Source organism: Lampris incognitus, chromosome 20, assembly GCF_029633865.1.
Source record: "Lampris incognitus isolate fLamInc1 chromosome 20, fLamInc1.hap2, whole genome shotgun sequence".
Classification (NCBI taxonomy): Eukaryota; Metazoa; Chordata; class Actinopteri; order Lampriformes; family Lampridae; genus Lampris; species Lampris incognitus.
The window spans coordinates 863,618-881,773 of NC_079230.1; the positions used below are offsets into that span (position 1 = coordinate 863,618).

General features: G+C 47.9%; 1 protein-coding gene across 2 annotated transcripts in view; it reads right to left on the minus strand.

Annotated features, from left to right (window-relative positions):
• Positions 1 to 2,672: 2,672 nt before the first annotated feature.
• The window catches only part of ctc1 (CTS telomere maintenance complex component 1), a 146,919-nt gene continuing 131,435 nt past the window's right edge, over positions 2,673 to 18,156 (minus strand). The window contains exons 22-25 of one of the 2 annotated variants that reach the window (XM_056300419.1): positions 12,308 to 12,369; positions 3,804 to 3,960; positions 3,538 to 3,658; positions 2,673 to 3,133 (exon numbers count right to left, since the gene is read on the minus strand). In XM_056300419.1, coding sequence (XP_056156394.1) covers positions 3,039 to 3,133; positions 3,538 to 3,658; positions 3,804 to 3,960; positions 12,308 to 12,369 — 435 coding nt within the window. In that variant the 3' untranslated portion in view covers positions 2,673 to 3,038. Of the gene's footprint in view, positions 3,134 to 3,534; positions 3,659 to 3,803; positions 3,961 to 12,307; positions 12,370 to 18,156 lie in introns of both variants that reach the window. The other variant, XM_056300418.1, reaches the window with a different exon arrangement.

An 18,156-nucleotide genomic window follows, 5' to 3' on the forward strand; every position in this document is an offset into this window, starting at 1 on the left:
GTTAGTGTGTTACATGACATCAGCAGGGTGTACATGGTTAGTGTGTTACATGACATCAGCAGGGTATACACGGTTAGTGTGTTACATGACATCAGCAGGGTATACACGGTTAGTGTGTTACATGACATCAGCAGGGTATACATGGTTAGTGTGTTACATGACACCAGCAGGGTTTACATGGTTAGTATGTTACATGACATCAACATGGTGTACACGGTTACTGTGTTACATGACATCAGCAGGGAGTACACGGTTACTGTGTTACATGACATCAGCAGGGTGTACACGGTTAGTGTGTTACATGACATCAGCAGGGTTTACATGGTTAGTATGTTACATGACATCAACATGGTGTACACGGTTACTGTGTTACATGACATCAGCAGGGTGTACACGGTTACTGTGTTACATGACATCAGCAGGGTGTACACGGTTACTGTGTTACATGACATCAGCATGGTGTACACGGTTAGTGTGTTACATGACATCAGCATGGTGTACATGGTTAGTGTGTTACATGACATCAGCATGGTGTACATGGTTAGTGTGTTACATGACATCAGCATGGTGTACATGGTTAGTGTGTAACATGACATCAGCAGGGTTTACATGGTTAGTGTGTTACATGACATCAGCATGGTGTACATGGTTAGTGTGTTACATGACATCAGCATGGTGTACATGGTTAGTGTGTTACATGACATCAGCATGGTGTACATGGTTAGTGTGTTACATGACATCAGCATGGTGTACATGGTTAGTGTGTAACATGACATCAGCAGGGTTTACATGGTTAGTGTGTTACATGACATCAGCATGGTGTACATGGTTAGTGTGTTACATGACATCAGCATGGTGTACATGGTTAGTGTGTAACATGACATCAACAGGGTGTACACGGTTACTGTGTAACATGACATCAGCAGGGTGTACACGGTTACTGTGTTACATGACATCAGCAGGGTGTACACGGTTAGTGTGTTACATGACATCAGCAGGGTTTACATGGTTAGTATGTTACATGACATCAACATGGTGTACACGGTTACTGTGTTACATGACATCAGCAGGGTGTACACGGTTACTGTGTTACATGACATCAGCAGGGTGTACACGGTTACTGTGTTACATGACATCAGCATGGTGTACACGGTTAGTGTGTTACATGACATCAGCATGGTGTACATGGTTAGTGTGTTACATGACATCAGCATGGTGTACATGGTTAGTGTGTTACATGACATCAGCATGGTGTACATGGTTAGTGTGTAACATGACATCAGCAGGGTTTACATGGTTAGTGTGTTACATGACATCAGCATGGTGTACATGGTTAGTGTGTTACATGACATCAGCATGGTGTACATGGTTAGTGTGTTACATGACATCAGCATGGTGTACATGGTTAGTGTGTTACATGACATCAGCATGGTGTACATGGTTAGTGTGTAACATGACATCAGCAGGGTTTACATGGTTAGTGTGTTACATGACATCAGCATGGTGTACACGGTTAGTGTGTTACATGACATCAGCATGGTGTACATGGTTAGTGTGTAACATGACATCAGCAGGGTGTACATGGTTACTGTGTAACATGACATCAGCAGGGTTTACATGGTTAGTGTGTTACATGACATCAGCAGGGTGTACATGGTTAGTGTGTAACATGACATCAGCAGGGTGTACATGGTTACTGTGTAACATGACATCAGCATGGTGTACATGGTTAGTGTGTTATGTACATGACATCAGCATGGTGTACACGGTTACTGTGTTACATGACATCAGCAGGGTTTACATGGTTACTGTGTAACATGACATCAGCAGGGTTTACATGGTTACTGTGTAACATGACATCAGCAGGGTTTACATGGTTACTGTGTAACATGACATCAGCAGGGTGTACATGGTTACTGTGTAACATGACATCAGCAGGGTGTACATGGTTACTGTGTAACATGACATCAGCAGGGTGTACATGGTTAGTGTGTTATGTACATGACATCAGCATGGTGTACATGGTTACTGTGTAACATGACATCAGCAGGGTGTACATGGTTACTGTGTAACATGACATCAGCATGGTGTACATGGTTAGTGTGTTATGTACATGACATCAGCATGGTGTACATGGATACTGTGTTACATGACATCATGATTTTAACGTGACGTTAGTGTGACATTGCTACACAGAACCTTGAGATTGGTCCTGGGTTCTACACGGAGTCTTGTGATTGGTGGGTTTGCAGGGCTCAGAGGTCAAATGTTTTTTGTTTGGTTAGTCTTACAGTGGGCTAAACACACACGCATAGATATTATAACAAGGAAGTAAACATATTCTGATGAAAAGCCACATACACTGTGTGTAACGTTACATTTAACTAACCTCCATCTCCTGTTGTTCCTATCTCTCTCAGTCAGGCTGTCCCGCTGTCAGTCAGAGGGGTGTTTACTGGTCAATGTGTGTGTGTGTGTGTGTGTGTGTGTGTGTGTGTGTGTGTGTGTGTAAATCCAAACTCCGCCCTAGTATTGATCATTTTCTGCCAGTTGATTTAAGGGCCCCTCCCACTTCCACCCCACCTCCTGATGATGCGCCCTCATAGGAGGGGAGCAGTGACTGACTTAAGGTGGTCTTAAAAGAACAGTCCAATCAAAATGACAGCTTCAGCATAAAGAAGTATTTATTCATGTCCTCACTGTTTAAAACTAATGAGCAGCACTCGGCTTCAGCAAGCAGGTACTTATTTTCCAAACACAGCAGAACCCCTTTTCAGTGACAGTGGATTGTAACACTGACAGTGTTACAGTGTAACAGTGTGACACTGTACCAGTGTTACGGTGTAACAGCGTGACACTGACAGTGTAATAGTGTGACACTGTACCAGTGTGACACTGTAACGCTGTTTCACTGTAACACCGTACCAGTGTTGCAGTGTAACAGTGTGACACTAACAGTGTAATAGTGTGACACTGTACCAGTGTGACACTGTAACACTGTTTCACTGTGAAACAGTAGTGGAATGGATGAGATGTTCTCAGTCTGTGTCCAGATGAGTACAGATGAGCTGTAGAGGAGGAACCATGCGTGTCATAAAGTCTGTCTCTCCTCGGCTGAACCTCCGAAGTTCCTCTGGAAGAGAAAACAGAATCTGTCTGAGCAGAAGTCCACACAGCAGAAGCCAGACCACTGCCACTCATCAACAGTGACACACACTTCTGGAAAAGAGTCCTTCCTGCTTCATAAACACACTCATGATGTCACTTCCTTCTCAACACACACACACACACACACACACACAGATGACATCACTTCCTTGTGGTAAATTTAAGGCCTTCAGCTCTGACATCATCCAGAAGAGTGAAGCATCACCAAGCACAATGACAACACAACTCTGTAAACCAGAATGTTATTAATCATCCCTCTGACAGCAGCAGGCTTCCTTCATCTTTATAGTAGTAAACGTACACGTGAATCATGTGTAGCTCTGTGTGTGTATGTGTGTGTGTGTGTGTGTGTGTGTGTGTCCTCACCACCTGATGTTTGCTGCCGTGTGTGTGTCTGACAGGTGAGAGCGATGGCGCGACACACAGAATTACTGTTACACAAACACAGCAGGTACTGAAGGAGAGGGTCCTCCGAGGGCAAGTCAGACACCTAACAAACACACACACACACACACACACACACACACACACATAAACTATACATAGTGGACACATAAACCCACACACAGAAACTTGAGGAGGTCAAACTATCAGCAATGTTCAGAGGAAGTGATGTAATAGGAAAAATTGCTGACCAGACTCTGCCCCCGTGAATAAACACGGACATGACCTCTGACCCTCAGAGCTCTCTGTAACCCCTCCCACTGAGAATCAGCCAAATGTAACAGAGGACGAACCAGGGGAGTAGACATCCAAACATGAGCTTCACCTGTAGCATCCTCTACTACCAACCTGCAACACACACACACACACACACACACACACACACACACACACACACACACACACACACACACACACACACACACACACACACACACACACACACACACACACACACACAAACGTTAACTATGGGGGGAAGTCAGTAATAGAAGAGAAGAGAGCAGAGGTGTCAAAGAAAAGGCGAATCCGTTCATCTGGACATATTCTTTTGCAGTGCAGATGTACATGGTATGTACATATCATGTATATGTTACGGGTAATGTGAAAAAACTGTTAATGTGCAAACTACCCAGTAATTGTGCAGACTACCCAACGGGGCGGTTAATGTGCAGACTACCTGCCAGAACGGGTTATCTGCACATTAACCGGGTAGTCTGCACACCACCCGCTTGGATGGTTAATGTGGATGGAAGGAACCTGCAACTCATCTTTTTGGGATATGTTGATATGTAAATCAGCAGCAGGCCTTCAGCCTAATGACTCATGAAGTGAGGCCATGTGAGGAACCACAAGTTGTGGTAAATGAAAGAACAGACGTTGGCGATATCATTCTGTCTTTAGATCAATGTTCCCCCACTTGTATAACGAGGCTATTAGCATCAAAGAACACACACATGAGGCCTCCTCCTCCTCCTCCTCCTCCTCCTCCTCGCTCTCTATCTGATCCCTGATATGAAGGAGTAGCCTACACATTTGACCACCACCCCGTGGACAGACTGGTAAATAACACTTTATGGAAGAGGGGTACTGGCGGGGACATACTGAGACTAGATGATGAAAACAGAACCAAATCCGTTTATAAGCCCAGTATGTAGGAGCAGAAGCAGCGACAACATACGTCCACATGCACTTCCTGTCTGCCAACCAGGCAAGACACATGAATGAACAGGCGACACCTTTCACATGCACTTTTACACAACCACCAAAAAAGACCAAAATGTGCCCGATCCCCTCCCTCCTCCCTCGCCTGGCTAATATCCTACTAGCAGCCTACATATTTCATCCATCATGTCCTCATCTAACCCAGGATATGGGAGGGAGCAAACACATTGTCCATGTAGACTAGACTCACTGCTGTGCAAGTAAAGCAACCGCGTGCACGCACATCTGCATACAAGTGGGGGAACATTGATCTAAAGACAGAATGATATCGCCAGCGTCTGTTCTTTCATTTACCACAACTTGTGATTCCTCACCGGGCCTCACTTCATGAGTCATTAGGCTAAAGTCCTATTGCTGATTTAAATATTACCATATCCCAAAAAGATGAGTTGCAGGTTCGTTCTATCCACATTAACCGCCATAGCGGGTAGTGTGCAGACTACCCGGTTAATGTGCAGATAACCCGTTCTGGCGGGTAATGTGCACATTAACTGCCCCGTTGGGTAATCTGCACATTAACAGGGTAGTTTGCACATTAACCGTTTTTTCACATTACCCATAACATATATACCATGTACATACCATGTACATACCATGTGTATATCATGTACATGTCATGTATATACCATGTGCACACCGTGTGATATGTACATGGTATATACATGCTATGCACGTATGTACATGGCATGTACATGGTATGCAGATGATATGCAGATGATATGTACATAACGTGCATATCATGTACATATGTACATACCATGTGCATACCATGTACATACCATGTGCATATCATGTGCATAGCATATGTGCAATGCAATGTTTGCAATCACAGCATTGTAAGATGGTGACAGATGTACTCTTAGCCCCCCCCCCCCCCGGTTCAGGGATGGTCGTTCCCTCTTCACCGTTCAAACCAGTGTTCCTCCCTATCCAGGAAGTGCACATCCTCATCCCTGAAAGAGTGGTCACTGGCCTGTAGATGGTGTAGTACAGTGGTGGCTAACCATGTGCCATGGAGAGCCATGTGTATGCAGGTTTCCATTCCAGCCCGACTCCACACCAGGTGATTTCACTGATACATTCTTCCTCTTTGGTTGAAGGGTTGCTAATCAATGAAATCACCTAGTGTGGAGCCCGGCTGGAATGAAACCCTGTTTACACATAGCTCTCCAGGGCACATGGTTAGCCACCCCTGCTGTAGACTGTGTAGTCCTGGCCTGTAGATGGTGTAGACTGTGGAGTCCTGGCCTGTAGATTGTGTAGACTGTGTGGTCCTGGTCTGTAGAGGGTGTAGACTGTGGAGTCCTGGCCTGTAGAGGGTGTAGACTGTGTAGTCCTGGCCTGTAGATGGTGTAGACTGTGTAGTCCTGGCCTGTAGATGGTGTAGATGGTGTAAACTGTGGAGTCCTGGCCTGACGTGTTAGCTCTCCTGTGTTGTGCCATCCTCTTAGCCAGCGTCTGTTTAGTTTCCCCAATGTGTATGTCATGGCAATCCTCCTGGTACTTAACAGCTACACTATATTGCTCTGTTTGTGCCGGGGGACCTGATCCTTGGGTTGGACCAACTTCTGGTGCAGCGTGTTTTGGGGTTTGAAAGCAACCGAGGAACGGTGTTTGGAAAATACACGCTTTGTGGCAGGATGAGGAAAAACACAGGAGACGAAGGCGAGTTTGAACTTTATTCCTCAGCTCCAAAACCAAACTGAAACAGGAACAACCTTGCACCAGAGACCCTGGGCACGTAAACCACGCCCCCAGCTCACAGTCCTGCTGGGTGAGAGGCATAGCCCCTAGTGTCCGCCACACAGCCCCCCCCCCCGAACACCCAGAAGGGGCTCCTGGAAAGAAAATTAGTGTCTCACTGGAGGCTTAAGCAGCCTACCATAACGGCTGCACCATCCCTCAGCCGAAACAGTAGGTGAAACACAGTCCAAAGCCGGCTGAGAAGCAGAACGCTGAACCCGTGAAGACACTGCCGGGATCCTGGAAGGAGGACGACCCCGACGGGGAACCTGGGCCGGAAACACAACTTCGCCTGCCACCCTGTGCACCGGTTTAAGCTATCAAGCGTGACACGCTCCCTACGCCCACCCATATCCAGCACAAAACCCTTAGGACCTGTCTCAAGAACCCGAAATGGGCCATCGTATGGGGGTTGGAGGGGCGAGCGGTGAGCATCATGCCGTAAAAAAACAAAACGAACCGACATGAGCTCCGCAGGCACGAACGACCGCGGAAAACAGTGGTGAACGGGGCCTGGAACCCGAGTGCTGTCGGACAAAAAAGGATAAACGGCCGGACGGGATCGAGGAGTGGAACTCCCAGGCAAAAATTCCCCAGGGACGTGGAGCGGCTGACCGAGCACCAGCTCAGCGGGTGACGCGTCGAGGTCCTCCTTAGGAGCCGGACGCAACCCGAGCATAACCCAAGGTAAATGCTCGACCCAGTTACCATCCGAGAGCGCAGTGCACAGCGCTGCCTTGAGCAACCGGTGAAAACGTTCACAGAACCCGTTAGCCTGAGGGTGATACGCGGTAGTGCGGTGTACCTGCACACCCAAGGATCGCGCAAGTGCCGACCAGAGCTCTGACACGAACTGGGGGCCCCTGTCTGAGGTGATATCTGACGGAGTGCCGAAACGGGCGACCCAGGAGGACAGAAACGCGCATGCAACGTCCGAGGATGTTGTGGAGGACAGAGGGACAGCCTCTGGCCACCTGGTGGTCCGATCTACCATTGTGAGCAGGTGCGTAAAACCCTGTGAAGAAGGTAGAGGGCCCACCAGGTCCATATGCACGTGGTCGAAACGTCTGGCCGGGACCGGAAACGGTTCGAGGGGTGACTTAGTGTGCTGGTGGACCTTAGCGCGCTGGCATGCCACACATGCAGCCGCCCACCCCTTGACATCCTTGCGGAGGCCAGGCCAGACGAACTTGGAACCGACCAACTTCACCGACACCCGAACTGCAGGGTGCAAGAGGGAGTGAATCGATTCGAAAACTCGATGGCGCCAGGCCACTGGAACAACGGGGCGGGGACGGCCGGTGGAGACATCGCAGAGGAGGGCAGGACTGCCTTCCTGCATCACAGCGTCCTCTAGCTTGAGACCGGTACGCGTTGACCTAAGGGCAAGGACGTCCGGGTCACTGGGCTGGTCGGCAGCCATAGCGGAGAAATCCACACCGAGGTGCACAGGACACACAAGCACATGCGGCAGACAATCAGCAACAGGGTTGGACTTCCCAGCCACATGCTGAATGTCCGTTGTGAACTCAAAGACGGACGCCAGGTGGCACTGCTGACGAGTAGACCACGGCTCAGTCACCTTGGACATGGCGAAAGTAAGCGGTTTATGATCCACATAAGCCGTGAAGGAGCGACCCTCCAGCAGGAAGCGGAAATGCCGGGTTGCAAGGTGCAGTGCCAGCAACTCCCGGTCAAAAACGCTGTACTTGCGCTCGCTATCCCGCAGTTTGCGGCTAAAAAATGCGAGTGGCTGCCACGCATTCGCCACACGCTTTTCAACCACAGCCCCCACGGCTATGTCAGACGCATCGGTTGTTAAAGCTATGGACGCCGTGGGTGTAGGATGGGCGAGGAGGGCAGCACTAGCCAGGGCGCAATTAGCTCCGTCAAAGGCCTGGACCCGTGCGGGAGTCCAGTCGACAGGGTCGTTAGCCTTCTTAAGCCGCAGGGCTTCGTAAAGTGGCTGAAGGAGGTGGGCAGCGCGAGGGAGGAAACGGTTATAGAAATTCACCATGCCTAAGAATTCCTGTAATGCCTTAACAGAGACTGGGCGGGGAAATTCCGCCACCGCTTGCACCTTAGAAGGCAATGGGACCGCGCCTTGCGGCGAAATGCGGTGACCCAAGAAGTCAATCACCGGCAGTCCAAACTGACACTTGCTCGGGTTGACTATCAGGCGTGTTTGTCCAGACGATGGAAAACCTGTTTCAGGTGCGCCAGGTGCTCTTCAGCTGATGGACTGGCCACTAATATGTCGTCGAGATAAACGAACATGAAAGCAAGGTCACGCAACACCGAGTCCATCAGCCTCTGAAAGGTTTGCGCTGCCCCCTTCAAGCCAAAAGGCATGCGCATGAACTCAAAAAGCCCAAACGGGTTGATCACTGCGGTCTTGGGCACGTCCTCTGCGCGCACGGGAACCTGATGATAGCCACGCACCAGGTCCACCTTAGAGAAAATAGTGGTACCTGCCAGGCGTATGGAAAAGTCCTGTATGTGTGGGATGGGATAGCGGCCATTGGCGGTGACGTTGTTCAGGCGGCGAAAGTCGCCGCAAGGCCGCCACGACCCATCCGCCTTGGGCACCATGTGAAGCGGCGAGGCCCACGGGCTGTTGGAACGCCTCACTATACCCAGACGCTCCATGATGGCGAACTCCTCCTTAGCTGGAGCCCATTGTACCGCGTCGAGGCACCGCACGCGCCAAAACTGGCAGTCCCAGAGTGGGAATGAAATGTTGTACCCCGTGTTTAATAACCGCGGTGGAAAAGGCAGGTGGAGTCACCGATGGAGAATCCGCCAGCAAACGCTGAAAAACATCCCCTAATGCTAAAAAGTTAGCGTGTGTTAACGGCCCGGCTCCCCGTCTCGCACGGAAAAGTGGCGAAAAGACACAGCATCAATTAAACGGCGGTTTGCAACATCAACCAGCAGACCATTAGCACACAGAACATCCGCACCGATAATAGGAACAGTAATGGCGGCCACTACAAAGTCCCACTCAAAATGGCTCCCGTGGAAGCAAACAGTCACCAACCTTGTGCCAAACGTCGCAATGGACGAACCGTTAGCTGCACTTAACTGTGGGCCGCCGCCTTCGGCCGACCTGTCTGTCTTAGCAGGAGGGAGTAGGCTCTTTTGCGAGCCTGAGTCCACCAGAAACCGTCTTCCTGACATCGTGTCCTTAATGAAGAGCAGCTCACTACTGTAACCGGTTATTTTTTCGCCCGGTGCGGGATTCGATACGGGGTGTACTGCACCACAAGGCAACATCACTAACCGCTCGGCTAAAGGGTCAGACCCGTTAGCTAGGGGCTAACGTGTCTTATTAGTAGTTTACAGTCGTCACCCTCCCCGGAAGCGCGCTCTCGCGCTTTGTTATTCCCGCGCTCCGAAGAAACTTCTGAGGATCTGCACACTTCCGGATCCCACCGCTGCCACCAATGTAACCAGTTATTTTCTTGCCCGGTGCGGGATTCGATACGGGGTGTACTGCACCACAAGGCGACATCACTAACCGCTCGGCTAAAGGGTCAGACCCATTAGCTAGGGGCTAACGTGTCTTATTAGTAGTTTACACTACGTCCGCCAGCGCCCACAGCTGCTACTGAGCGCTGGCCCTGGAGTTTCCCGGCGCCTCAAACATGCACGGAGGGACGCAGCGCCTCGCCTTGCCGCCGAACCGCTGGTGGAAGAAACAGAGGCTACTCCCGCACTGCCGGGTCCGCGTCCTCCGACGCTGGCTGCAGAGGCTCCGGTGCCACACTCTGCACAGAGAACCGTCTGGTAGCCAGCACAACCCGATCGGCCTCCTCAGCCAAACCTCGGCAGTCACCAGCGGCCAGACACGGGGAGTTAGCCAAAGCCGCGCACACAGGAGATGGGAGCTGGCGCAGGAAAACGTGCGGGAAAAGGAATCCACCTTCGTCCGAGCCTAGCAGCAACAGAATATTGTCCATGAGATCCACAGCCGTCCCGTCGCCCAAACCGGATAGGGAAAGGATTCTATCTGCCCTCTCTGCGGCAGATAGGCTGTACCTCCGGAGCAGAAGATGTTTGAGGGCGACGTATTTACTGTGTTGCGGGGGGGGGGGGGCGCAACAGCTGCATGGCCCGGCGTGTGGACTGCTGGTCCAGCGCAGCGACGACCAAATGGTATCTGGAGTTGTCCGCGGAGATTCCACACAGGTGAAACAGCGCCTCGACATGCTGGAACCACGAAGCCGGGTCGCTCTGCCAGAACTCTGGGAGCTTCACAGCCGTGGCGAGAACGGCCGGCTGTGAGAGTTGGGGCGGTGTGGCCGAAGTGGATTCACACTCTTCTTCTGCTCCAAACATGTTCAATTCGGGGTCACCAATGTGGCAGGATGACGAAAAACACAGGAGACCAAGGCGAGTTTGATGTTTATTCCTCAACTCCAAAAACCAACTGCAGCAGGAACAACCCTGCACCAGAGAGCCCGAGAACGTAAACCACGCCCCCAGCTCACAGTCCTGCTGGGTGAGAGGCATAGCCCCTAGTGTCCACCACAGTCTCAGCTTTTCTGACACTCCCGCCACAAACAGAATCACCACTGTTTATACTTAGGCAGCTGTTCTCTTTCTCCTATCTTGGATTGGCTGGTGCCCTGTTTGGGCGTCTTCCTGGCTTTGACAGACACCCAGTCAGGATAACCACACTTAACCAGGGCCTGCTTAATGTGGGATTTCTCCCCTTCCCCGGTAGCTGTGTTGGTGGGGATGTTGTCAGCTCAGTGGTCCAGCGTCCTGATGACTCCTAGTTTGTGCTCCAGTGGATGAGAGTCAAACCTTCAAACCTTAAGTACTGATCAGTATGTGTTGGTTTACAGTAAACATCAACAATCAAATGTCCCCCATCACCAACTGCAGTTTCACAGTGTAAGAAGACTAACCTGTCATGTTCCACATCCTCCTGGTCAACTTGATGTGGTGTCCACAGATTTAATGTGGCCGGTGAAATGTGCTACGTCCTGAGATTTAATTTTAACCCAGGTGTCGTCCACAAATCTGGACCAGTGGCTAGGTGGTGTCCCTGGATAGGACATCAGAGCCTCTTTTCCACTTCCCCCATATACAAGTTGGCCACTACAGGTGAGACTGAGGAACCCATAGCGCCCCCATGCCTCTGCCTATAGTACTGCCCCCTGTATGTGAAGTACGTGGACTGAAGACACAGCTCCAGGAGCAGACACACTTGGTCAGTGTTAAGGGTGGGCCTATTGCTAAGGGTGGGGTCGTTTTGTAATCTCATATGGACTACCTCCACTGCTTCATCAACAGGAAGACACGTGAAGAGACGTAGCATCATAAGAGACCATTGTTTCATCCTCCTCCATGATGATGTCCCTCACCTTATCCACACCATCCATAGTGTTTTGAATGTGATGTTCATTACTTCCTACCAATGGCTAAAGAACAGATACCAGAAACTTAGAGAGGTTACAGGTCACTGAGTTAACCATACTAACAATAGGCCGTAATGGCACATACCATTTATGAAACTGGTTGTTGGTTTGGGTGGTTATGCCACTGCATTGTTTATAAGGGTGGGGTACCTGCAGTCAGCTGAGACTGAAGACGTCACTTAGATGATGATGAAACGTTTCTGTCAGTAAACATTGTGTCCAGACGAACTGACTTCATTTTCTGTGACTTCCTACCTGGATTACTGTGCATGCATCAAGACAGAGGAGAGGTGTCTTACTTAGCTTGAGCCTGGAAGATGGAAGAGGTCGAGCTACACTGAGGAGAGCTGGAACAATGAGACTAGAGAGAGAGAGAGAGAGAGACAGGAAAACACAAATGGAAATTATAAACATTAACAAAGGAACATTTAAAATGTTGAATTCATTTCAGATCAAGACCCCAACACACACCGACACAGACCTGTAAAGCCTGAACTAAGCTGGTCATTAAACCTGCTAGCCAGTTAACCACTACTCGCCAAGCCCTCTGCCATGAGGCATATGAACACTGCCCCCTGCTGGCTGTTGTCATGTTTTTGAACTTATATTTAATGGATTTTGCATTTTACAAAGCACAGAATCAACATGAAATAAATTCAGTATAATTCCCATCCCTCCCCTGCTCCCTAACATGCCCCCCCAACATCCTCCGAAATGACATCAAGTACAAATAAATATATGACATATATACCTCATTCACATAAACACAGACAAGGGAGAAAAATAATAAAAAATACACTAATTTTTATCTTTGCAAACTAATTCTTAATTAGACTGCTACAGTTCTGCTACCAACCAAGAAATGATAAGGTTATGAAGTATCCCAGTCTGTTATCTGGGTTAGGTTATCATAGTAGGTAAGAAAATGAGACGTCGAGCTAACAGAGCAGTAAAGGCAACCACATTGCACATTTCAGTCGACCACACTGCATCCTCTGGCCTCAATCCAAACAGGGCAATAATGGGCTGAGGTACAATTGTCATATTATACATGTCACTAAGGGATTCAAAGACCTTTTCCCAAAAAGTCTCAAGGCTTGAACATGACCAAAACATGTGACACCAGTTTGCAGTGGTAGTCTTACATCGATCACAGGTGGGATAAGTGTTTCGGTATATCCTTGCCAGTTTCTCCTTAGTGAGATGAAGACGGTGAACTATCTTGAATTGTATAAGACCGTGTCTAGCACAAGGAAATGAGGAGTGTACTATGTCGAGAACTGAAGTCCATACTGGTCCTCTGCAAAAGACAGGCCTGGGTCTTGTTCCCAAATTGTCCTTAGGTTGTTTAGAGATTGTGGGTTAATAGTGTTAATTACATCATATATCCAGGAGATGGCCCCTTTGAAACTAGTATTAGATCCGAAAAGAGCATCTAAGGGGGTGCTTGGAGGTTGCTCTGGGAAAGGGTGATAGCTTTTTTGTACAAAGTGCCTAACCTGAAGGTATCGAAAAAAATGGGAGTGTGGCAGGACATACTTTTCTGACAATTGTTCAAACGATGCAAATACTCTGTTTATATATAAATCTTTAACAACTCTAATGGCATTCCCATGCCAGGCCCGAAAAGCCAGGTCTGACACAGAGGGGGTGAAAAGATGATTTGCAAAAATAGAAGCCCCAAGTGAAGCATTCTGCAACCCAGTTGCGAAACTGTACCCAGATCTTTAATGTATGGTTAACTACAGGATTTCCAAAGGAGCCAGCGCTTAGTGGTAAAGGGACCGAGATTAAGGACAGGAGTTTCAATTTAAAAGATTCCAATTTTACCCAGACTGGAGCTTCTGCATCATCCCTGACCCACGTTATGTTTTTGATATTGCTAGCCCAGTAATAGTGAAGAAAGTGAGGCATGGCCATACCGCCTAACCTTTTCGGCCTTTGTAGAAATGACTTACGAATACATGGGGTTTGCTATCCCATATAAATCCAGTGAGGATTTGGTTCAGGGATAAAAAATGTTTTTTAGGAATAAAAATCAGAATACTTTGGAACAAACAGAGAAATCTAGGAATAATATTCATCTTAGTTAGGTTAATCCGGCCAGCTGGTGATAGAGGTAAGGCGTGCCAGCAGTGTATGTCCTGCTTGCACTGCTCGATCGATCAGAGGTGTGAAATTTAATTTAAATAGCATGTGAAAGGAGCGAGGTACCACCACCCTGAGATATTTAAAGTGGGATGTCACTCTCTTGAATGGAAATGCTGTAGTTGGGATATTGAGGGCCACTGAGTTTACAGGAAAAGTTCACTTTTTTCTAAGTTCAACTTGTAACCTGAGAACCTTCCAAATTGTTCCAAAATAGACAGGGCATGTGGTAGTGAAGATGATGGGTTGGCAATATAGAAAAGGAGGTCATCGGCATAAAGAGATAACTTATGCGCGGTATCTCCTTGGTTTATCCCTTCTAAGGCCTGGCACTGACGCAAAGACGCAGCAAGTGGTTCGATGGCGAGCGCGAAGAGCAGGGGACTCATAGGGCAACCCTGTCTGGTGGATCTATGTAATGGGAAATATCTTGAATGTAAGTCATTCGTATGGACAAAAGCTAAGGGGGATGCGTATAATAGTTTAACCCATGATATATAGTCATTACCAAATCCAAAATTTCTCATAGTCCTAAATAAATGTTCCCACTCCACCCGATCAAAAGCCTTCTCGGCGTCTCAGGATATCACAAGCTCAGGAATATTCGACTGAGTGTTAGTGTAGATGATATCAAACAGCCTACGAATATTAAAGTAGGAATGCCTGTTTCTAATAAAGCCGGCTTGGTCAGGCAGTACCAGATCAGGAAGAACATTCTCGAGCCGCCTAGCAAAGGCTGTAGCAAGGACTTTATAATCCACATTTAGAAGAGAAACTGGCCTATATGATTCACACAGCAGAGGGTCCTTGCCCTTTTTATGCAGCAGACAAATAGAGGCCTGATTCAGGGAGGTTCCATTTAAAAAAGGATTCAGTAAACATAGACAACAATAATGGAAATAACTCCTTTGCGTATTTCTTGAAAAATTCCACTGGGAATCCATCTGGTCATGGGGATTTACCAGATTGCATACTTTTGATGGTTTCTGATACCTCCTCCAATGTCAAGGGGCTATCAAGATCACCTTTCTGAGAATCATTAAGGGTTGGTAAGATTAAATTATCAAAAAAAGACTCTGATTTAGAAACATCATTGTCATATTCAGATGAGTATAAATCAGCATAGAATGCCGCAAAGGCATCATTAATCCCCTTGTGGTCTGTGGTCACAGAGCCCATGGCGGTCTTAATTTAGGATATTTGGTGGGCTTGGTGAGCAAGAAACCTGTCTGCTTTGTCACCGAATTCATAAAATGTATGCTTAGATTTTAACAGCAATTGTTCCACTGTTGAGGTAGAGGCCAAATCAAATTCTGTCTGCAGACGAATTCACTTTTGATATGATTCTGGGGAAGGAGTCGAGGCATACTGGCTGTCTAGTTGCGAAATTTCAGCTGGGAGCCCTTTTAATTTGGCCACCTTTTTTTTTGGTATTTGACGCATAGCCAATAATCTGTCCACGCAAGTATGCTTTTAGTACCTCCCATCTGGTGCTACAGGATATTTCCGGAGATGCATTGGTCTCCATAAAAAGTAATATTTGTGTTTGGATGTATTTCACAGAAGTACCATCAGAAAGGAGAGGAGTTTTGTATGGGACGGGTACATCAGGGAAGTCTAATTCAAAGGACGGGGGCTGTGGTCAGAAATCACTATGCTATGATAGGTGGGAGGACTAGAAGAAGGCAGAAGTTTTGCATCTAAAATAAAGTAGTCAATTCTAACAGGAAAAAAGAAGGCCCGACCTGTAGGGAAATGTAATCGCCACAGCTCTACCATTCCATATTGTGTAATGAAATTATTATTAGCTGTAGCCATTTTAGTTAGGGGCACAAGTTTGGATGACGATCTATCGAGTTTGGGGCAGGGGACACAGTTGAAGTCACCCCCAATAACTAGGTGATGATTATTAATATCAGGAAGAGAAGAAAAAAGGAATTAATACAAGCACAGTCATCATAGTTGGGAGCATAAACACTGGCAAGGACAACCCGCTTATTGAAAAGCTGTCCTGTGACAACAACAAAGCTGCCATTTGGATCTGCAATTATTTTGTCACTTTCAAAAGAAATACTTTTGTGTACAAGAATAGCTGTGCCTCTGGCCTTAGACTCAAACTTGGAATGAAATACTTTCCCTACCCAGCTCCTCTGGATTCTTAAAACATCTGCCTACGTAAGGGTGTCTCTTGAAGGAAGGCTACTCCTGCCCCCAGTTGATCCAGATGTGCCTGTACGTTATTCCTCTTCACTGACTGATTTAGAGATTTCACATTCCAAGAAATAAAACTGATCTTTCTACCACTACTCCTAACCATGCTCATGATGTCCTAGGTTGCACTGTAAAATACAGAGCATTATACCAGGGTACAGAGTACTATTAAGTACAGAGCATTATACCAGGGTACAGAATACTATTAAGTACAGAGCATTATACCAGGGTACAGAGTACTATTAAGTACAGAGCATTATACCAGGGTACAGAGTACTATTAAGTACAGAGCATTATACCAGGGTACAGAATACTATTAAGTACAGAGCATTATACCAGGGTACAGAGTACTATTAAGTACAAGGAAAGTGTTGCAGTAAAAAGAACGAGTGTAACTGACAGCGATAAAATGACAAAGGGGGAAGTTGGAAGAAATGAGATACAAACAATACAGAGAGGCAAAAAACTCCAAAACGAGAGCTCGAGAGGATGCCCCCACCGCCTCTCTATCCCACCCCTGCACTTACCCCGCCCGAGTGCGTCAAAACCTCAGAAAACGTGTGCAAAAAATGTGCATCGCCAATTCACAACATGTGCGCCTTAGCGCTCCTCGCTTAACAGAGGATTCCTAAAACACGTCTTGTTCTCTTTCTACCTACCAAGTGTGGTTGCTTTGCGCCATGCTCGTTTCCTATGTCGCTGTTTACTCTTAGCTTACATTTTGGCACTTTTACGACGCCCTATCCTGACATACGGCATCAGCCAAACAATAACCAACCATAAGTCAAATAAAAGCAGATACTCTGATCTTATGCCTTGAAGTACAAAGTATGAAGGGAATATGAGGCGGATAACCGGTCCTACTTAGCAGTAACATCACCGGTAGGCTTGATACCACGTACCATCGTCTTCAAGCCTTTCCCGGCATGTTTCTTCCACCTCGGGGAGAATCTTCTTCATCGTCATCATCCGAATCCTGGTCGTAACAAAAGCAGCCGCCTCCGCCAGGGTTTCAGACTCGTGTCCCATGGAAAACGAGCCGCAGTTCTGCTGGACGCAGGAGGAGTATTTCCCTCCTGCCTCCTCCCGGGGTTATTTCTTCACTGGGAGGAGGCAGCTAGCTCTCTGTGTAATACATCAGCACCGAGGTCGGGGTAGAAAGTGGTCTTGTTTCCTCGATAAGCTAGCCGTCCTCTCTCCCATGACATCCGCAGGATCTGCTCCTTAGCCAGGAAATAAGGCATGTGAACCACCATAGCCCGCGGAGGACCTGTACGCAGCGGCGGTCTCAGGGTCCGGTGAGGACAGGTCCTCCACAGGAAGTCGAGTAAAGCTGTCCTCCCCAAAAACCTTGGTCAGGAACTTTTCCATGAAGGCAGAGGGGTGGTTTTCTTCCATTTTCTCCTCTAGTCCAATCGCCTTAATGGTGTTCCTCCTGGAGAGGTTTTCTAGAGTGTCCAGCTTGGTTTGTAGTTTGGCGTCCTCTGCCTTCAGAGCCGTATGCGGCTTTTCAAGCTCCGTGACTCTCCCGTCCACGCTTGTCAGAGACGGGGAGAACATGCAAACTCCACACACAGGACGACCCGGGATGACCCCAAAGGTTGAACTACCCTGGGGCTCGAACCCAGGACCTTTTCGCTGTGAGGCGACCGCACTAACCACTGCGCCACTGTGCCGCCAAACCACAATATTGTTATTAAACTCATAATGATCTCAGAAATCATCACAAACCACATAGTAAATACAATACTCTCACAAATCATCATCATCATCAGTTCCATAACCTATG